At 49.3% G+C, this 22,761-nt stretch overlaps 1 protein-coding gene across 1 annotated transcript; it reads left to right on the forward strand.

Moving 5' to 3' along the window:
• Window positions 1-13,886: 13,886 nt before the first annotated feature.
• On the forward strand, window positions 13,887-21,998 carry LOC101550913 (UL16-binding protein 1-like). Its single transcript, XM_012935699.1, has 4 exons — window positions 13,887-13,971; window positions 16,952-17,209; window positions 17,412-17,684; window positions 21,889-21,998. Exons 1-4 carry the CDS (start codon window positions 13,887-13,889, stop codon window positions 21,996-21,998), a joined length of 726 nt encoding a protein of 241 aa, XP_012791153.1.
• Window positions 21,999-22,761: the final 763 nt, after the last annotated feature.

The raw sequence follows: 22,761 nt of genomic DNA on the forward strand, positions 1-22,761 counted from the left end.
CTTAAATCTAAAATTTCTTTTAGTTGTTCCATAAAAAAGAAAATGCACGTATGTGTGGTGTGGGAAAAGTGTATCTAACACTGAAACTATTTTGGACACAGAGTGGGGCAGGAGCGACTCCATCATGCCCGGTTCCTGCTCCATGTCCTGTTTTACTTAGATCTTTTTGCCTTGGCAAATAGTTTCATAACCGCTATTCACTGTCCAAAGAAGCCACGCAGAAACAAGCTGGGTTGGATAGCTGCTATAATGTTCTGAAAACAGAATGTTCTGAAAATGTGTCTAGATCACCTATCTGTAACTGCTTGCTAGTACTATTTGAAAATGAGTTTTCTTCTGAATCATGAAACTTGCATTTTCACTTATGTTTTTGTTAAAATTCGTACCTGCGGGCTGTTAGAAAAAAGGAGGTCAAGAATTTTGTAGTTAAGTGGATGGGCATGAAAAGTTTCATGCTGAGTGAAATGAGTCAGAAAGAGAGAGAGACAGATATAGAAAGATTGCACTCATCTACGGTATATAGAATAACAGAGTGGGAGACTAACACCCAAGAATTGTAGAAATAAGTACCAGGAGGTTGACTCCATGGCTTCGAGGCTGGCCTCACGTTCTGGGGAAAGGGCAACTCAGAGAGGCGATCACCAACTATAATGTAGTCGAAGGCCATGTGGGGGAAGGGAGTTGCGGGCTGAATGAGGGCTAGAGACTGAGCACAGTGGCCACTCAACACCTTTATTGCAGGCTGTAGAAGCTAAATAGAGAGAGAGAGAACAGAAGGGAATGCCCTGCCACAGTGGCAGGGTGGGGTGTGGGGAGATGGGATTGGGGAGGGTGGGAGGGATGCTGGGTTTACTGGTGGTGGAGAATGGGCACTGGTGAAGGGATGGGTTCCTGAACTTTGTATGAGGGAAGTATAAGCACAAAAGTGTATAAATCTGTAACTGTACCCTCACGGTGATTCTCTAATTAAAAATAAATAAAAAAAAAATAAAAATAAAAAAATAAAAAACAATGAAAAAAAAATTCGTACCTGCGGGTTAGGCTGTAAGCAGATGTAAGCACTGACTATAAAATTTGTGGCTTTTCCCTTGTTCGGGGTCTTGCGTGGCCTGCATGCCTAGAAGCTTGACCCCAGCTAGCTGGCTTAACAAGCTCCGCTTGTGTGTTGCATTACTGGCTGAACTCTGTGCGGATTCGGAGGGGGAAATTATCCATACCAGACCCTAGCAACTACTGTAAGATTCCAATCAACAAGTGTAACTGTTAGTGTTAAGACTATTGTACTAGGCAAACCTGGCAGTCATACCTGCATATCTGCTCAACAGTCTTGAATGGTGGGAAGTCTAATAATGAGCAAGAGTATCCTGATAGAGCACAGATCCTAGACTGTTTTATATGGGTACATTGGGTTATATTTTAAGGAAAGATTTCCACTTTCAGCTTCACATTAACTTATTAAAAAAAAAACCCTGCACCCTATAGAAATTGTTCTTTAAGCAACAAAACAATTAATTGTTGCCATTTCTGAAGTGGCAGAGACATAGAGCAAAAGGAGAAAGAAAATACCCACAAAGGAGACAAATTGTGGCAAAAGTATGCAGTAAATATCTGAATAGTATCCTTTCACAAATGAAAAGGCCCTGTATGAAAATTTGCTGGAAAAATATTACAGAACTGAACCCTGTACATTTATACTTGAGTCCCAATATGAACTGTAGGATGACATTGGTTTGTTGTCCCCTGGTGTTTTATAATATCAGCTGGAAAAAAATAGGCCTTTTGAAAAATGAGACACAGTTGAAAGGATGTATGCTGGGGTCCTGAGGGAGTGAAGTGGATATCTTGTTGATGGGCGTGTTTTTTGAAGTATGTGCATTAGCAGTATTGTAAGCCACAGAATCTCAATCAAGAAAAAAAGAAGACAATGAGTCTTCTCCTCTCAAGGAGCATAGCAACAATTATTTTCAGAATCAGTCCACAACCCTCGAACCAAAATGCTAAAAGTGCAACATAATCATCTTAGTAATCCCTTGAACTTAAAACAAAAACTAAACTATTTCAAGACACATTTGACTTATTATTGAGAGCACAGTCAAAAGGCCAAATACAAAGATGGAACATCAGGAACACCCATGAACACCAAGGACAATGCTCTTCTAACGTGTGCTTGTTGAAAGGAATAGGGACGAAATATTATTCATTACTCAGAAACCAATGCAATGAATTCCATCACAGCCAATATCCTTATGAAATCTAGTTGTGAAACAAATGTTTATAATGCTCTAAAGAATTAACACCTGGTTTTATATCCACACCTTTATGTCCACAGTCCTCAATAAGATCATCCACAGTACTAACAACCATTCAAAGAATGCGATTGATTAAAAATCACATTGATTTCAATTCAGTCAAGTAACATAGAGCCCCAAAGCCAATGATTAAGTAAATGAACTACTTGTTGTGATGTCTATTGCTTCAATTTCTCATGACTCTTATTTGAATCTCTCATGACTATTACTTTAAGCAAATAAACCTAGTAGTGGCAAAATTCACTTCTCTTGAGTTTTGAGACAGGGTTCAACAGTGATCTTGAAGTCCACAGTCTGATAGACAGAATCTCTAAGTCACTACTATTCTAAACATTAAGAACTATTCATATATCATTTTTACCTTTGACTAAAATTTTACATGGGCAATTTAGAATGTGAACTCCTCTAAACTGTCAAAACACAATGTGCTAAGACTTTTGTTCCTCCCTCTGTTTCCTTCCAAGGCATACCCTCAGGCACTCAGTTCCTTTGGGGCTTCTTCTAGCTTGTCTTTAATCTATCCCAGTCCACCTTTCATTTTGAAGAAAAAGGAGTTGATAGCTGGGTACCCGTGTCCTGAACAGTCCCCACACCACTCCTTCCACTCCTTCCTCCTGCAACCCGGGCTGACAACTTGCTTTCTGCACCCCTAGACGGCCCCCCTCCGCCCCGCCCCAGTCCCTGAGGCCCCACGAGCCCCGCCCTGCCCACCAGGTCACTGAGCCTCTCAGGACGCCAGTGGGGTGTACTCCAGAGCAGTTCTTTCCTGTCCTGGAACTTTCCAGACCTGCCTGAAGCTTCCAGGACCTTTCTAGGAACCAGACCTCTGCAGCAGCCTGCGCGCGCTCCTCTCCCCTTGGTCCTGCAGCGCAGTGCAAAAGCCCAGCGACCCCGCTCCCAGACCCCGCACATCGGGGCGGCCTCCTTCTCCCTGCGCTGCTGGAGGGGCTCCAGACCCTCCTCCTGCACCACAGGGCAGCTCGCTGAACCCGGCCAGGGCTGCAGTACGTGCCCGCGGGCCGCCACCCACCCGGCGCACCCCGCTCTCCCCCACGCGGAACCCACGCCCCGCTGCCGCTCATGGCGAGCTCAGCCCCGCGTAGCCCCGCGGGAGCCCCCACCCCAACCCTGCAGCGCAGGAGGCCAAGTCAGCCGCGTCCTTCCCCTCCCCCCAGCCAGCACCACCCAGGGCTCCTGTCCACCCGCACAGTGGCGGGTCGGTCTTGCCTCTCTAGAGGGTATCACTGTATCACTGTCATCCCGTTGTTCATCGATTTGCTCGAGCGGGCAACAGTAACGTCTCCATTGTGAGACTTGTTGTTACTGTTTTTGGCATATCAAAAACACCACAGGTAGCTTGCCAGGCTCTGCCTTGTGGTTTGGAGATACTCTGGGTAGCTTGCAGGGTTCTCCAAGAGTGGTAGAGGAATCGGCCATGTGTAAGGCAAACGCCCTACTGCTGTGCTATCTCTCCAGCTCTAGAAGGTAAGGTCTTTAAAGTCCACTCCTTAGGCCAGGTGCCCTGGGGGGAGGGCACTTTCACAGGGTCCCTGTCACAGCTCTCAGCTTCCTCCTCAGGTCAGGGACCTGCCTCCAGGCTTTGAGGTCTGGAAGTGGTGGGCAGGAGGGTTGAGGGAGTGGGAAATACGAAAAAAGAAAAAGAAATAAACCGTGCGCTCACCGCCTTCCTTCCTGTCTTTCTTTCTTTCTTTCTTTCTTTCTTTCTTTCTTTCTTTCTTTCTTTCTTTCTTTCTTTCTTTCTTTCTTTCTTTCTTTCTTTCTTTCTTTCTTCCTTCGTTTCTTTCTTTCCCTCCCTCCTGGCGGGCACAGCCACAGGAAAGAGGACTCGCCCCTTCACACTGCGGGTTCATATTGTCACATGCAGGTCTGAGCTTAGCAATGATGAGGAAATTAGTAAAAAGCGAGACTGGTCATGAAGAAAAACATCATGGCCCCTCTGGATCATTTCTCATGATCCTGGATAAGGATCCTTCTGAGGTTAGAAAAAAACTAACCTGGGCTGAGCACTGTAATCTGGGATCTATAGCGAGATGTCCCCAGGGAGAGCCACACTTTAAGCTTAATCTATCTCTTACTGCGTTCATACAAAATGACTAGAAATATTTAGAAGTAAATTTCAGATGACTTTTTCAATGGATTTGGACTAAGGAAAGGAGAACTATGCCCTTCTATGGAATTCTGCCCGTGAGTGGATCTCGCACCAGGATGAGGTTCTGCCTAGAAGAGCTTCCCCTGAAGAGAGGACTTGGCATCTGCGCCTTGTCCAAACACAGCTATGTGTAATTGTTGCCACAAACCCTCCGTGATTTCTCTATAACCAAAGCTGAGAGACTGGAATAAGGATGTGGTGAGACTGGAGTAAGCGGTGACTGAGTACCTACCACCTAGCAGCCCTGTTCCTTCCCTCGTTGGCCCCTTGGCATTGGTCTGCCAGGGTGGAGAGGTGGCTCTTGGCACTCTCATATTTTGAACTCACACCTACCCAAGCTGCCAGGTAGGGACGGAAGAGAGGTGGTGCTATGAGATAACTGTCAGAGTTGAAGCCAGGAGGGAGGTGGAGAGTGCTCTGGGCTGGTGTTTGAGAATGCTTAGTCATGGTTGAGGAAAGCTTGAATATGGAACCAAAGAGAAGAAGGAGTTCATGAAATGCCCCAGAATTTTGCTCATTTCTGAAGACGGTGCTAATTGGCTAGTTAGGTGGAAGTTTGGGAGAAGGTATGGGTCACACAACATAAAATAGAACTTGGAGAATTTCTGAGGCAGGTATTTGAGAAAGTCACCGAATGGTCTGGTGACTTTCTATGGTGAAGTAAGTGATGATGCCAGGTGGATGAAAATAACCCCCCCCAAAAAAAGTGTGCAATTACCCATGCTCCATGGAAAAATTAAAGAACTCTTGCTGATTGGTCCTTGAGGAAAACATGGCTGAGATAGGATCCCGATTCTTCAAAAGGCCAGGTGACAGCATTTGCCCAAGATGCTGGGTCAGTGTGTGAATTTACATAGAGGGGCAGTGGGAACCGGTGTTTCCAGAATGGACTCCTGGAGTAATGGGGGTGAAGATGATGAAACGGAAATGCTGGGCAGGTGCCCTGCTAGGGGCAAAGAGTCCAAATGAACAGGAAGGTTGGTGCCACCAGCCGTCATGCCAAGGATTCTGACGAAGGGACGATGGCTGTCAGCACACTGATGGGAAGGAAAGCCAGATACTTGATTTTAAAAATTAAAATAAGGACAAAACACAAGGCTGCATGACCAGGAGACTGAAAAACCACAGCAGCCACAGGCTTGGAATCTTTTCCAAGTTTTCGGAAATGTCACTCTTAAGAATCTCCTATAGGATGAGCGGCAGCTTCCCAGGGAAGGGGTCTCTTAACACCCCCCTAGGGCAAAGGTCCTCTCTGGGCTGGGGAGGTAGCTCAAGGGGCTGAAGCTCTGGGTTGGGAACCAGCACCTCAGGGTCTCCTGAGCATCTCTGGAATGGAAGTCACCCACCACACACCCCAACCCCAGCCCCAGAGGCAACACTGCTGGTCAGGTCCTGGAGGGGAGGATCTGGCTATGGGAGTGCAAGTGACCACACAGAGCATCAGAGCTGCCCACCCTGAGCTGGGCTTGACCATCACGCAGTGCTTCTGTCTGCAAGCCCTGTGCTCATGACAGACAGGATAGCTCTTATGGGAAGGTGGAGGGTCACCAAGGAGGTGGTCCAGACCCAGCACCAACAATGTCATGGTCCCCCTAACTCTCACCCATGGCCACATGGGGTATTCCTGGTGGTCCCCTTTGTTTATGTTGATTTTTTTTTTTTTAACTTTTTGCAGTGTCAGATCAAACCCAGGGCCTCACTCATGCGTAGCCAGGGCTGTGTCACTCAGCTACTCCCCTGGCTTCCTCCTGCTCCCACACTGAGGTCAGTTCCTATAGGATGCACAATCCTGGCATGTCCCCCGAACTTCCAAACCCCAGGATTGAACAGGACTCGTTTCTGATCACTCTAAACACAGCTGAGACATTCTTGGACATGATCCTGTACAAAATGGGGCACCTTAGTTGAGTCAGATCTGCCCAACCCCCCAACTCCGCTGCATGTCTTCTTGCAATACAGAGTAGAGGGGTGTGGCTGAACACAGATAGACACCCAGGGCCTGCATAGATGGAGACATTTCATCAGCCCTTTGCAGAGAAGGTTGGCAGAGCCTGGCATAAATCAGGGAGCATGGCAATAGTTTCCCTGAGCAGTGAAACAAAGGTGAAAGTGGTGTCTTCCTTACTCTGCTCCCCAGGGTCACACTCTTGGGTACAGCTTCCTGTCTTTCCTGGTCGGGGTCCTGTGGGACAGATTCTTCTTAAATATATTTTAATTTCTTAAAATTTATTTTTCAGAGACACTATTGTTCCTCTGTAGCACTGTAGCACTGTCATCCCGTTGTTCATCGATTTTCTCGAGTGGGCACCAGTAACATCTCCATTGTGAGACTTGTTGTGACTGTTTTTGGCATATCGAATATGCCCCGGGGAGCTTTGCCAGGCTCTGCCATGTGGGCAGGAGATACTCTAGGTAGCTTGCCGGGCTCTCCGAGAGGGGCGGAGGAATGGAACTCAGGTCAGCTGCGTTCAAGGTGAACGCCCTACCCGTTGTGCTAGCAAACAAAATGAAAAGTGCCTGGTTCTTAGACTCACTAAAGCTAGGAGTTGAGAGGCTGGAGTGATAGCACAGCAGGTAGAGTGTTTGCCTTGCATGCGGCCAACCAGGGTTCAATTTCCAGTATCCAAAAAGGTCCCCTGAGCACCTCCAAGAGTAATTCCTGAGTGCAACGAAAGTGCAAAAAAAAAAAAAAGCTACGAGTTAGAAGCAAGGGAGACTACCAACCAACCAATAACACCTTCACTATGCAGAGGAGCGCTGGTGACCCGTGTGGACTAGAATCTGCATCCTGGGGTCCCCGTGCACAGCCCCCCCACACCCCCCCAGTGTGCCTGCTCTCCGAGACTTCCAGCCCAGCTCCCAAGTGAGAGTCCCGCTAGATTCTCTTCAAATGCACCATTGAGTCAGACTTCCGTTTGCTCACACTGTTCCAAGACATCTTTGGAATGCACGTCCAGAATCTGTGTTTTCCACTAAACACTCACTCAGTTTTGCTGAGTATGAACATACTTAAGGAATTAATGACGTTCAACTCAGGCATGCAGTGGCTAGTGACATCTAAAAATAAACAAGAAATTTAAACCTTCGCACTTAAGGTACTTCTTTTCAACCTACTCTAAAACAACAGCCTATTTAAGGAGATGAAAAGTGAGTCATTTCTTTCATTGACTCCCCAAGGCACCACTCCGGCACATTAAGCTTCAATGGGGCCTTTTAAATATTTACTTGTTAGCAGCATCCTTCCTTTCAGGTTAAAGATTAGCAACACAAAGAAAGCTGAGGGATAGAGTTACGAATTAGTCAGCTGCTTGCCAAGGCTTCCACTTGTTAATTCCGTCCAAGTTCAAAGGGCAAATTTATAGAGGTTCAGCTGTGAGAAATTAACCCCTTCCAAAAACGGCTAAATCCAAGAGTGACTTGGAGGGTCTTTCCCAAACTCGCCCTAAAAAGGGAAAGGGACCCGGTCGTAGGAACAGAGGCGGAGTCTCCTACGGGAATGGCCAAAAACCCAGAGTTTCAAAGGCAAAGGGTATGACACTTTCCCAGCCTTTCAGATGCTAATGATGCCATGAATCGCCCAAAGGTGGCGGGGAGGAAGGAATTTCAGTGTATTTGATCACAAGTATTATCTGGAGAGGGTTTGGGGACTAAATAGAATAAATACACTTTCCTGGTTCAGACGTCCAAAGATGGAGCCGTTCTGAGCGCGTCTCCGCTTCCCTAGCAGGCAGCAGTTACCACCTTGAGCAGCAGACCCAGAAGGTGGGACTCGATGCACTCAAATGCCAGTTGGAGAAGGGGCTTAATCAGAGGCCAATCATCCATCTCTCCCTGCGCACAGGACTGCCAGTCCCCCCACCCCCAGTTCCCCAAGTCTTCACTCGGGGTTCACCACAGAAAAAGCCTCCAGATCCTCCTGTTGCAGAAGGAAGTAGCCCAGGGGATTACTTCATGCCGAGGTCAGTTGAGGCCATGCAGGCTCATGAGAAACCTTTCTTTGCAGGGGGTAGGAGTGGGGAGATTGGGGCCACACCTGATGGTGCTCAGGGATTACTCCTGGCTCTGTGCTCGGGGATTACTCCTGGCTCTGTGCTTGGGGATTACTCCTGGCAGGTCTTGGAGGACCATATGGGGTGTCAGAGATCAAACTTCAGCCAGGTGCTTGTCAGGCAAACTCCCTGCCACATGCCCCACCCATTGTACTATCTCTCCAGCCCCTCTGTTTGATGCTTTCATGCCTCCTTTCTTCCTTTTTTGGCAGGTGGAGGTGTCCCAAAGGGGGGCTCAGGCGGTCCAGGCCCGGCCAGGCAGGCCTTTAGTGCAACGTGAGGGCCGAGGATGCGATGTGCCAGACACTCAGACCCAGGGGACATCCACGGCCACTCCTTCCCTGGTGCTGCCCAGGGACCATGTGGTGTTAGGGTTGAAGCCTTACTCATTTCTTTTTTTTGTTTCATTTTGTTTTGTTTTGGGGGAAAAACATTCATCTATTTTAGTCCTGGACTAGAGCGGTAGCGTAGTGGTTAAGGCGTTCGCCTTGCACGAGGCCGACCCGGGTTCGATTCCTCCGCCCCTCTCGGAGAGCCCGGCAAGCTACCGAGAGTATCCCACCCACACAGCAGAGCCTGACAAGCTCCTGTGGCATATTCGATATGCCAAAAACAGTAACAACAAGTCTCACAGTGGAGATGTTACTGGTGCCCGCTCGAGCAAATCCATGAGCAACGGGATGACAGTGACAGTGATTTTAGTCCTGCACCCAGAGCGGTATGTGAAGGCAGCAGCCTCCTGATTCAGGATATCTCTGGCACAGAAGTGCCCCCTCAGCCCTGCCTGCTCTTCACCCTCCTTCAGTCCTGGAGGATCTGGAGCAGCTTCGGACTGAGAGGCGGACGGCTCTGTTAAAAGGCACCATTCATCAGTGCAGTTTGGGCATGAGGGAGGCGGTGGCTTTCAGAGATGGACGCTGGCTCCTGTCCTGGGAGCTGCAGAGGAAGCACCCCGGGAGCCTCTGCTGGCCGCCTGCATCTCGGGAGGACACTGGGCTTGAGCACAGTGGACAGTTTGGGTTTGCACAGACCCATCAGGGCTCAAGATCTGAGTGAAATGTTGAGTCCCCAACTGGGGTTGTGTGTGCCGTGGGCGGGAACGGGGATCTCTGCCCCGGGGAAGCCCGTGGACATCCTAGCCACAGCCGTCTGCCCCCAGCCCAGCCCCCAACAGGCTTTGTTGGAGACCCCAAGATCTCTGCACCCCCAACTAATGCTCTCAAAGGGGTACCTCTCTCGCTCTTTGTGAAGAGTCCAGAAAAGAAAAAGGGCCCTTGCAATGGGGCTCATTAAAATCTTGCTCAGCTTCCTGAGTGCAGAGCCAGGAGTAATCCCTGAGCCCCACCGGATGTGACCCAAATGTCCAAGTGCTGAATTCTCGGCGCATACACCCTGGATTGTTCATCTCCATATGGGCTCTTCCTGAGAAGAGCTTCTCTCTCTCTCTCTCTCTCTCTCTCTCTCTCTCTCTCTCTCTCTCTCTCTCTCTCTCTCCTTTTGGGTGTTGTGGTTTGCAATACAGGTATTAAATGGCCATCATGCTCAGTCTGTAGTCTACTTTCGCGTGGACCGATTCTTATGCAGTGTTTTCCGGTGGCCTTGTGGAGGAAGTGTTTGGGTTTCGCAAGGTTCTGTGTTCAGCCAGAGACAGTCTGGGGAAAGTAGAGCAGGAGCGGGTGGAGGGGGAGGAGCTGGGTGTGCAGGGGAAGCTGTTGTTTCAGTTTCTATTGAGCCTCCCAGGGCAGAGGGGGGAGGGGAGGAGGGGAGGAGGGGAGGAGGGGAGGAGGGACGAGGCGGGAAGGGGAGAGGGGGGGGGTACAGTGTGAGAAACTGGAGTACAGTAGAGGGACTAGGGTCCTGGGGCAGGTGCAGGGCGTGATCCAGGGTGAGGCCGCCTTACCCCTTCACTAAGGGGGTAGCGGGCTGGAGTCTGTTTATGTCCTCTCTAGGGCGCGCTTCCTCTTTTTCCCAGTCCCTCCCGTTTGTTTTCTGGGATCCGGTTTGGGGGCTCCCCACGGCACCTCCCTAGAACCTTGTTCAGAGAAGCACTAGCCCCAAGCTTCCTGCTTTGCTTTTGGGGTGGAGGTGGAGGGGTGCAGTGGGGAGAGGGGAGTGGGGGAGATCCGTCGGGGCTGGAGAGAGCGGCGGGGCTGGGAGCGCGCGGGGCTGGCCTCTCCTGCGTGGGCGAGTGGGAGGAAAGACGGCCACCCGAAGGGGCCAGAGACCCTACAGGGTTAACCCCAGGAGCTGCCCCTGCACGCAGCCTACCCGCGTCCCTTTGAGTCACGCACGGCCTAGGCCCCCGGTTCCCGGAACAGCCGGCTCAGAGCCCTGAGCGCCTCCGGGTGTGGCCCGTAAACCAAACCAAACAGCCAAAAAACGACCTCTAGACCACTAGACAGCAGGATGAGGCAGATTCCCTACCTGTCCAGCACAGCTGTTCCATCGCGCTTGGGATTCCAGGTGACTTGGTCCCCCGATGACTCCGTCCAGGTCCTTTTTGTTTCCTGGCCGGCTTCCCTGGGGGCGGGCTGTCAACTACTCCCCTAACCGGCAAGGGCGGGGTTTGTAGATGGGGGAGGAAGCGGGTGCCCTTATCTGCGGTCCGCGCTGCTAAGCACAAGTCTGGTCACGTCTGGTGGTTGCTTTGAGCCCGAAAAGGGCAGGAGAGCACCTGGAATATACCGCGCCAACATCCATCCCTTCACCAGTGGACGTTTCCCACCACCCATGTTCCCAGTTTCCCTCCTGCCCCTTCCTCCGCCTGCCTCTGGAGCACTGTGGCAGACACTTTTCTTCTCTATATACCTCTCTCCGCTCTCTGTCCTCTCTCTGTTCTCTTTCTCTCTCTTTCCTCTCTCCCCCTGTCTCTTTCCCTTTGGGCATTACGGTTTGCAGTACAAATACAGACACAGGTTTTCGTGTGCATCCCTTTACCTGCGCCCAGCACTCAGTTCTTGTCCAGAGTGATCATTTCTAACTACTATAGCACAGTGGCTGGCACGCAGCCGCAGCCGACCGGAGTTCCTCCGCCCCTCTAGCTACGGAGAGTATGGAGCCCTCGAGGCAGAGCCTGGCAAGCTACCCGTGCATATTGGATGTACCAAAAACAGTGGGTGGGTCTGTTGCCCGCTCGAACAAATCTGGCCCCTCTTTGACTTGGCCTTGGCTATGAGTCTCATACTGTTATTTTTTTAATATCACACTGGGATTTTCTATTAAAATATTAAAAAAGAATTGTCACTCTGAAATGACAAAGTTATTCAGGATTAGGTTTCAGGCATATAATGTTTCAATACCAATCCCTTCACCAGTGTTCACTTTCCTCCACCAATGCTTCCCCCTTCCCCCGCCCCCTTCCCCCCTCCCCAGTAGCCTTTTGGGACAAGGGCAGGGAGAGCACTCACATACCTGTCCTGGGAGAGGCAGAGCTGGGGCAGCTAGCTGGCAGGGAGACAGGGTGCCAGGGCGGGGCCCAACTTATCTTTTTATTTTTAATTTTTTTTTAATTAAGTCACCATGTGGAAAGTTACAAAGTTTTCTGGTTTAAGTCTCAGTTATACAATGCTCGAACACCCATCCCTTCACCAGTGCACATATTCCACCACCAAGAATCACAGTATAGCTCCACTCACACTCCCATGCCCCTAGTACCCCCAGCCCTTAGCCCCCCCCCCCGCCTGCGTAACTAATAAATTTCACTTTACTTTCACTTTGATTGCATTCAGTATTTCAACAAAACTCACTATTATTGTTTGGAGAGTCTCTCCCCTAAAGTCGGGCCTGCTGAAAAGGAAGCATTAGATAATTTGTTTTCCATTGCTGAGAATGAAGAGGTATAAGGTCGAGTGACCACACTTAGCGGCCTCAAGATTTTGGGTTTCTGTATTTTAGTATTTTAGTAACTACCAACTTATCTTTTCTTACATCTTAATAACATCCATGATGCACATGTCCCATTGCTTCTTTATCCAGTCATCTACTCTTGTACAGTTGGGTTGATTCTGAGTTTTTGGTTATTCTAGAGAGTGCTGCAAAGGAACATGGGGGTGCAAATGTCTTGTCTCCATTGTGTTTTTCGGCCTTTGGGTTATATTCCAAGAAGTGGTTGATCCGGACTTGTCAGAAAGTTGCTATTTGAACAAGTTCCTCAAATCTGAGCATTTCTGTGTCTCTCTAGTCTTTGTGGTTTTTATGTCCCTAGACCTTCAGCAATGTGGCCTGGAAGTTTCCCCTTGAGCTCTCCCCTCTGGCCACATGGACTTCCTGAGCCTCTGAAGCAAGGAATCTGTTCTTCAGGAAGGACAGGGAGCAGTGAGGCCCATTTGTTGTGGGTTCCGCAATGACACCATGTTCACTGAACCTCCAAACCCCAGGATTGACAAGACCCACTCCGGCTTACTCTAAACAGCCTAGACACCCTTGGCCAGGGTTCCCTAAAGATGGGGCACCATATCTGAGTCCAATCTGGCCACCACTCTACTGCACCTTTTCTTGTCTATTCTTGCCCTTGAGGGTAGAGGTGAGTGGCTGACACCCAGATACCCAATAGCTGCAAAGATGGGGACACCCCACTGTCCCTTTGCAGAAAAAGGTCTGCAGACTCGGGCATCATCAGGGAGCACCACAGAATGCTGTTTCCCGGAGAAGTGACTATTTGGATATGGGATCAATGGGCAGAATTGCGCAGAGGTGAGCGCCTTCTTTACTCTGATCCCTAGGGGTCATACTTTGGGATACAGCTCCCTGCCCTTCATGGTGCAGCTTCTGTGGGCAACATTCTGTGTGTGTGTGTGTGTGTGTGTGTGTGTGTTTCTGTCATGAAGTTACAAGATGCCCTGGGTTAGGTTTCACTGGTGGTAGGTGTTGCATCATAGGGAAGATCTGGGCACCTTGGAGGTGGAGCTGGGGGCGGGACAGGAGTTGGGGGTGAGGTTTGCATGTGTGGGGGAGGAGCCCGGGCCGTGGGAACCTGTGGTGCAAGTCCCCGGATGGGAGGCACAGGGCAGAGGGAGGCGTGGTGTGGGGAACTGTGTGAGCACTGCGGGGAGGGAGGGGGAGGAGGGAGCGAGGTACTCCCCCTGCCTAAAGCTTCAGGTCCGGATGACACAAGGGCACCAGGGTTCACTAAGGGGAGTAAGTGTTGGAGGGGGCTGGGAACCAGAGGTATTGTTTCCTGTCTGGGTTTCTCTCCCCGCAACCCTTCTCTCAGAAAAAGAAAAAAATAAAACGGAAGGGGAAAAAAAAATGCGGTCGCTGTAATTTTCTCAGTTAGACGCCAGAGGTCTGGGGCGGGGCGACCAGCAGATGCTCTTAATCCAGTGGCTGTAAGTTTTGGAAATCAAAGAGCCGCCAGACATGGCAGAGGCAGCGCGCTGCTACATGTTGACTTTCACTTTGCTTCTCTGTCTAAACAAACTTCCAGCAGCGGCAGCGCGGGACGGTGAGTTCGGGACAGAACCCCAGGGGGCTGGGGAGAGGAGGTAGAGAGATCAGAGGGCTCCTGGGGTCCCCTCTCCACCGCCCCCCACCTTCCCGCCCGAGGTCTCTGGGCAGCCTTGTCCCTGCTCCTTCCCCTTGGCGGCTGTTTCCCCAACGCTGGCCGCTCCCCAGAGAGGAACGGAGGAAAGAGGCGACCCAGGACTGGAAAGGGACAAGCGAGTGGAAGCCTGTAGTGCCCTCCAACAACTAGAGCCTTGCTCAACCCCTCCTCCTGTCCCTTCCCCCAGCTTGAAGATTCATCCCTGTTCTGCGCATTTTTTTTTCTTTTTGGGTCACACCCGGCAATGCACAGGGGTTACTCCTGGCTCGGCACTCAGGAATCACTCTGGCAATGCTCAGGGGACCATATGGGATGCTGGGAATTGAACCCTGGTCGGCCGCATGAAAGGCAAACGCCCTACCTGCTGTGCCATCGCTCCAGCCCCCTACGCAGTTTTCTTGCCCTACACACTTCCCAGGGGCGCTTTGCCAGGGGGTTGCCCATCTTGCACCCCTTAAACTTCTATGATGGCACAGAGGGTACCCCAGCCTCCCCCCTCACCTTTCAGCCCTCCTGGCCCCAGATTAAGTCCCTTTATACTCAGCTTCCTTTGAGCCCCAGTCCTTCCCTGTCCTGCCCAGCTGAGAAATGACCCTCCACCCTCTTCCCGGCAGCATCTCCTCCCTTTGCTTCAGGACACGGCTCAGACCTCAGGACCATTGGGCAAAGACCCTAAAGCAGGAGGAGCAGGAAGCACAGCTCCCCTAAGGGTGGCCTAGGAGCAGCGTGAAGGGACCCCCCCTTCCCTACCCCCTGGGCCCAAAGACAAATATCCAGTATCTTAGCAACAGGGAGGATCAGAGGGGAGGAGCCTACAATCCTTTTCGTCAATGGTGTCAGAGTTTTAGTAAAGCAGGTAGGGCAGTTGCCTTGCGTGCCACGGACCTGGATTCATCCCCTGAGCCCACCAAGAGTGATTCCTGAGTGCAGAGCCAGGAAGAAGCCCTGAGCACCTGGGGATGTGTCCCCAACAAAATATAAATCTTTCCTGCACATGAAGGTGAGAAGGTTTCCATTGGTCAGGCTGCTTGATTTGTTAATGTCATATTAGCGCCCTCTTTAGGACAAAGCAGCCAAAACAACTGGTAAATAGGGGACAAGAGCCTAGTCCTACTTTGCTGAGCCCAGATCAGGTGACCCAGGAAACCATCTCCAGGGATGATTCAGTTGTGTGTGGATGGGACAGAAATTAGCCCATCCTAGGTTGGCATCGGGGTGATGCAAATGTGATAGGATGTGGGTTCTATGATTACGGTTCACTGTCATCCTTTTTACTGTAGAGTGGACTACTAGATTCAGGGAACCACATGAAGCCATAGATGAGAGCAGAGGATATGATGAGCAGAAGAGCTGGTCCTAGATCTCAGTCTTATGCTTCACACAGCCTCTGCATTCTCTGTGGGTCTCAAGATCATTCTCAAGATCAATACCACATGGGTCATTTCTGTGACCTTTGTCTGGGTCTAGCTGGCATATGGCAAACATTATGATGACTCATGATCTGTAATCCAGGCGTCACTTCAACTAGACCCCAGTACTTTCTCAGGGGTATGCTTAAGTGTCAGCAGAATTATTTCCAGTGACATGTCACTGCAATTGACATAATCTTATATCTGAACACATGATTTTTGTCTCTGAACATATTGTCATCCAACAGCTGGGAATGCTATGATTCCACCATGTAGGATAACATTGGTTTGTCCTTTCTGCCTTGCCACAGGGAGCTTAGGCTTATTGGGTTACTCCCATCTCAGTGCTCCCATTCCTCTGTGTTTATTTGTAGCTTCTTTCTTTGTGCTCTGCTTCCCCAACCATATATAACCCCTGTGCATTGCCGGGTGTGACCCATATATATATATGGTTAGGGTTTTGTTGTTGTTGTTTTGCAGGCAGTCTTTTGGGTCTTTCTCAATCATTTGAGGGACATAGCCTTTACCTGGTGAGGGGCAGGTGGGACAGGGATTGTCTTGTTTAACCCTCCCAAACCCTCAGAGATTCTTTCTGTCACCCAGATGGTTCATCTTCTTTTGTTTTTATATTTTATTTTTATAAAGTTGTTCACAATAGATCATTACAAATAATATTCAAACACCAATCCCACCACTGAGTACCTTCCAACCACCAGAAGAAGAAAATGTGTGAATATTCTTGTATTTAATCCTTGGAGCCATTTAAGCCCTTATATAAGACAATACAAGCATGTATGTTAAGACCAAACAAATGTGTGTTACCTTTGGTACGTTAGTGGGCTCCAGTGTAAGAGGTTGCATTTGTGGCTGCACACTCCCAGATATTCTATGTCTCTCTTCCAAGTGCTTTATTTCATAGTCGCTGGATCTTGGCCATTCATGAAATTATATGGCACCAGGGGGCAGTTTGTGGGTTTGACTGCCAAGCTGCTGGAAAACTGGATAGCTGATGGGAGGAGGCCCAGTCTCCTTCTAAGAAAGCTTGAAGATCTCGGTCACGGGTCCTGTATACCTGGGATTTTCTGCAGGTTCCTTCATAGGTGAGGCTTGTCCAAGCATGTGGAAAGTGGCCTTGAGCATGGCTACAACTGGGTTCTGGAGGTTTTTGGCTGCCAAGGTTCTATTTGGGGTGGGGAGGGAAACTCAACCGCCCCTCTCCAAGGTGTCCAGAGAAGACATCCTGGCATGGGGTCAGGACATTATGTGTCACTCTCTTCTGGGAACTTTATTTCACAGTCTCTAGGTCTCGGCCATTGATGCGATTACATGGTGCCGGGGAGAAGGGGTGCAGTTTGTGGATGTGACTGCTAAGCTACTGGAAAACTGGGGATCTGGGGGAGGAGGCCCAGTCCCATTCCATGCAGGTTCCTCTTTGATCAACTTCAACTCTCCCCTGGGATTTTCCTCCACAGATGCCCATTTTCTCAGCTATCACATTGCCATCACTCCTAACCCCAGATATGGACAACTGTGGTGTGAGATTCAAGGCTGGCTGGATGGAAATATGTTCCTCAAGTATCACTGTGAGAATGAGGCGAAACCAGTTGTTCATCAGGGGATGAAGGTGGAGATCCTGAAGGATTTGGAGACCCAGGAAGCAGCTATGAAAGAGGTGGCAGAGGAGATTAAAAAGAAACTTCTTGAGATGAAACAAATTACTACAGCAAGTGGTGAGTTTGAAGAGCTCAAATAAACAGAAGTAACTGTAGATTAGGGTGCTCTGGTGTTTATTTAAAAACCTGAGTTTAGTTCAGCCCAGATGTCCAGAAGCTAGTCAGGACATAGAGAGCAGGAAGAAGTCCATGGACAGAATGGAGTGGGGACTTTGGGATATGTGAAGATCAGAGACTGACCTCTCTTCCTTGGGGGCAGATCCTCTCTCTCTGCAGGTAAAGTTAAAGTGTGAGAAGGAAGCCAATGGATGCACCCATGGGTCTTGGGAGTTTGGCTTTGATGGACAGACATACCTTCTCTTTGACTCGAAGAAGATCTGGACAGAGTTTCATCCTGAGGGCAGAGAATTAAAGAAGACACTAAGTCATGACAGTGATTTGACTAAGTTATTGGTGATGGTCTCAAATGGAGACTGTTGGATATGGCTTGAGGAGGTTTTGGCACACTGGGATGAGTTGCTGGATACGGCAGGTAATTGAGAAGAGGGGAGGAAATGGTAGCACTTTCTCTCTCTCTCTCTCTCTCTCTCTCTCTGTGTGTGCGTGTTTGTGTGTGTAGTAATGTAGCAACCCTTGGTAAGACTTCTTGGGGGAATAATAGCTATTGGTGTGTTTGCTCTACCATATTCCTTTTTCTTCTTATCTCCTGACATCTGTTCCTCACTGCAAACATTTGATATTCATTGTAGATTATATTGACCCCAATTATGGGGGTATTTATCCTTTTCCCAGATCTTCCATTTACTCTTCCTATTTTTTTAATAAAAACTATTGAATTACTATGAGAAGCACAGTTACACAGTTGCTCATGATTGGATTTCAGTTGTGCAATGTTTCACACCAATCCCTTCACCAGTATACATTTCCCATCACCAATGCTCCAGGTTTCCCTCCTGCCTCCCCTTACCCACAGCCTGCCTCCATGGCAGACAGTTTTCTTCAGTCTCTCTATCTCTTGCTCTCTTTCTCTCTCTTTCCTTTGGGGCACCATGGTTTGCAATACAGGTACTTAAAGGTCACCATATTTGTTCCTAGAACTACTTTAAGCACTCAGTTCTTGTCCAGGGGTTTCACATACTTCACTTACAGCCAATGGTCTAAAATTTTGGCAGGTTAATTTCTTGATGAGCTTGGTCCCAAGGTGATGGAGTCTGGCTGGAGGCATGGTGGCAAGATTAGTGTGGGAGTGAGCAAGTGGCTACCAGGGCTCTGTTTGGGCGGCACTGGCCTGACCCGCTCTCCTCCTGGGTGCCCTGGAAAATTCAGCCACAGCAGGTGTTCAAGCACTTTTTTATGGCTGGTTGATTTCTTCAGAGATTTATGAGTCTCTGGAGCAGGGCCAGTAGATAAACATACATGGCACTGGAGATGGTGGTTTGTGGGTGTGGTTGCCATGGCTTCTGGAAGTACAGGGAGGTGGGGAGAGGTAGCCCATCCCAATTTGAGATAGCCTGGTGATTTCAGTCACAAAGACCCACATACCTAAATTTAAAACTTTTTTTTTATTTTATAAAATAGTGCACAATATTTGATTACATTTAATATTTGAACACCAATCCCACCACCATTATGCCTTCCCACCGTTATATTTTGGATGTTTCCATCCCCAACCCCTGTTCTAAAGCAGAACCGAAATAATATATTTTGTATTGTTTGTTATGAAAAAACGCTGAAAATGCTCCAAAAAAGTTTCCCTTAGAGGAAAGATTGTGAAGATTGTTGTATTTCACCCAGGGGTCATTAAGTCCTTCTATAAGAGATCACTAACATGTTGTTAAAGGTTGAACCTTGTGTGCATATATATATATATATATATATATATATATATATATCACTGTATCACTGTCATCCCGTTGATCATTAATTTGCTCAAGTGGGTGCCAGTAACATCTTCATTCTTCCTAGCCCTGAGATTTTAGGAGCTTCTTTTTACTCATTCTTCCCAGCGGTGCCACATTGGCGGCTCTTTCAGGATAAGGGGAATGAGGCCCATCATTGTTACTGTATTTGGCATATAGAATATGCCACGGAGAGCTTGCCAGGCTCTGCTGTGTGCTGTAACTTGCCAGGTTCTTTGAGAGGGAGAACTAGGCTATAAGAGGTTGCGTCTCTGGGAGCTTTGTTTTATAGTCTCTGGATCTTGGCCATTGATGGGATTACATGGCTGGAGGTGGGGTGGGTGGAGGCTGAGGCGAGGGGCAGTTTGTGGGTGTGGCTGCCAAGCTACTGAAAAATGGGGGATCTGTGTGGAGACCCAGTCCCGATCCTAGCAGGCTTGGAGATCTCAGTCCCGGATCCCACACACCTGGGTTCCTCTCTGGTTCCTTCATGTATGAGGCTTGTTCAAACATGTGGAGAGTGGCCTTGAGCATGGCTGTAGCTAGGTTCCAGAGGTTTTTGGCTGCCGGGACTCTGCTCATGGTGTGGAGGGAAACTCAACCCACCCCCGTCTGAGGAGCCCCGGTGAAGACAGACAGGCATGGGGTATTACAGATATACCCCATCTGTAAAAAAATATTTCCCTCTAAGATTGGTTGCTTCCTACTTTGAATCCCATCACATGTGATGGTACTCTTGGAGTATGAGTAGGGTGTGTAGTATGAAGGGTTGTGTGGCCGAGAATGTAGCTGTGTGGTCCAGGAATAGGTTCATTCGTGGGTGAGACTCAGCCTGAGCCTGTGGAGAGCAGCTGTGAGCAGGGCAGCAGTTGAGTTCTGGAGGTTTTTGGTTCCCGGGGCTGGATCCCTAGGGGCAAGGAGGGGTCTCACCTGTCCCCCTCTGGAGTGCCATGAATGAAACAACCTGGCGCAGGGTCCAGCAGCATGGTTATGGCATGTGTCCTGTTATGCTCCCTTCTGGGAGAGAAGACATACCTAAATGTTAACAGATTAATTTATTGGTTAGCTTGGATCTGAATTGTTGCATTCCGACTGGAAGCACGGCGGTGACTGTAGGGTGTCAGGGCACTGTCAGGTGGCTGGTGCTCTCACCCAGGGAGTCCAGGTTGACCTACCCATGGTGCTGTACCCTCCGGGCCTGGCGGTATCAGAGACGGCAGCAGCAGCAGCACACCCAGCCAGACGGGGACCAGGACCGTTCCCGGGGCTCCGGGCTGGTTCTAATGCTGTTCCGGTAGAGCCTTGCCAGGGTGCACTCTCCCTGCTCCTTGGGTCAGGTTTCCTGGTAGTCAGAGCCCAGAGGGCTGAAGGACTCAGAGGGGATCTTCCTCTACAACTCCTGCAGGTGGGTCTTCCTCTAAAATGTTGCGGGTTTTGAGCAGGTGTTGCAGTGGCAGGGACCTGGAAATGGTGGCTTTAGGCATGGCATGGCCTGGGGCCCTGAGGCACAGGATGGGGAGCCTGTCGGCCAGCAGGTCGCTTGGGCGCCCAGTGGTGCAAGCTGGCTGCTCATGGCAGGTGTTTTGGGGCAAGAGGGCTGCCCCAGAGGCTGTGCTCTGAGCCTGGGAGTGGAGGCAGAGGTCTTAGTCTTGGTGGAGGGTGGGCATGGCGAGGGATGCCAGCCAACCTCTAGCAAGTTGTCAAGGCTGCACAGCCATGAGAGTCAGCTGCTCATGTGCTCATGGTGGTGACTGAGGGCGCTGCCAGGCTGAACCCAAAAAGGGAGTTGTTTTTGTTTTTTGTTTTTTGTTTTTAAAGAAAGAATATTCTTAAAATTTTTTTAATTAAAATTTTTTTTAATGAATCACCGTGGGGTACAGTTACAGACGTACAAATTTTTGTGCTTACATTTCAGTCATACAATGATCTACTGCCCATCTCTCCACCAGTGCCCATTCTCCACCACCAATGATCCCGGTATCCTTCCCATTTCCCCCATCCCCCATCTGTCCCTCGCTCTGCCTCTGTGACAGTCAGTTCTCTTTTACTCTCTCTATGCTTCAGGGTGTTGTGGTCTGCAATGCAAGGATTGAATGGCCATCATGTTCGGTCTATAGTCTACTTTCAGCACACATCTCCAATCCCAAGCCGACCCTCTAAACACCTTTTACTTGGTGGTCCCTTCTCTATCTGAGCTATCTATCCTCCCATCATGTGAGGCCGGCTTCCAAGCTGTGGAGCAAATCTCCTGATACTCATCTCTACTATCCTTTGCTGTTAGTTTTTCATTCTGTTACTTTATATTCAAGAAAGAATATTCTTTTTTTTTAAGAAAGAATATTCTTAAAGAAAGACTTTAAATTAAGACTGACTCATTCATCCCAGCAGAATTACGTAGAATTTCTGTGTCTCTGCATCCTGCAGCCCAGAATCCAAGAGCCGCCCGTGATCTACCGGTCCCAGTGGCACCACCTTCTCCTCTCCTTCTTCCTATTTTTGGCATCACTCTTTTCATCTTATCTGAGCAATTCCTTCAAGTCCATCTGCAGTGTCAGGTCCTAAGCGGATTTTCTCTGTGACATTTCTCATGCATCTTGCATCAAAGTAGGAGGACAGGCTAGATTACAGGTGGCTTCCCCCAGCCCCAGGAGTCCTAAGACTTCTTGTGGCAGGTCTTTCTCCTCTGTGCATCCCACCCTAGCACTGGAATTGTTGTTACCACACCTCGAGGTGGGCAGGCCTGAAGCCTTGGATTGCTGGATGCAGAGGAGGCTGTGTGGCATCTCCTCAAGGCTCGGATATTGGACCAGGGTTTTCCTTCTTGTGTTTCCATTTCAGTACTGCAAACCGTGACCACAACTGGAGTTGGTTCCAAGTCCGCAGCCATCACACCCATGTCCTGGATCCTCATGGTGCTCCTTACCTGCACAATAATGATGCTTTTCTAGAACTGGACCTTTAGCAGGCAAGTACTATGGGTAGGATATATGGAATAAAGGAGGAGTGGACAAGAAAATTGGAGTACACAGCCCTTCCTCTCCCTCACTTCTGCTTGTCATGGAGACGAGCCCTGATGAATCAGAGCTCACATCACCTGATAGCAGTACCTGAACCAGCTCAGCCCAGGTTCTGTCCTGACTCATGCCAGATTCACACCGGCAACCCTGTGTGGTCGAACGGGGACAGCAAGTGACATGTCCTGGGTTGTACAAAGATTTGATGAGGAGCACGTATCACTTTGTATCTTCATGTGATGTGCCAAGGGGTAAGGGTGAAGTGGCTAATTGGAGAGGGGCAAGGTTCTAATTCCAGGTAGGGGGGCTCAGGCTTAGAAGACTCACAAGCGGGTGATTTTAGAGCGCCAATCCTACAGTTTTCAACAGTACACGGACAGACTGAATTCAAACTGTGTTGCACCAGACATAATCACTGTCACTGTCATGCCGTTGCTCATCAATTTGCTTGAGTGGGCACCAGTAATGTCTCCATTGTGATACTTGTTACTGTTTTTGGCATATCAAATATGCCACAGGTAGCTTGCCAGGCTCTGCCGTGTGGGTGAGATACTCTCGGTAGCTTGCCGGGCTCTCCGAGAGGGGCGGAGGAATCAAACCCAGGTGGCAGCGTGCAAGGCGAATGCCCTACCCGCTGTGCTATTGCTCCAGCCCCAGACATTATATATATAATATATATATGTCTGTATATATATTT

Source organism: Sorex araneus, chromosome 4, assembly GCF_027595985.1.
Source record: "Sorex araneus isolate mSorAra2 chromosome 4, mSorAra2.pri, whole genome shotgun sequence".
NCBI classification, from domain to species: Eukaryota; Metazoa; Chordata; class Mammalia; order Eulipotyphla; family Soricidae; genus Sorex; species Sorex araneus.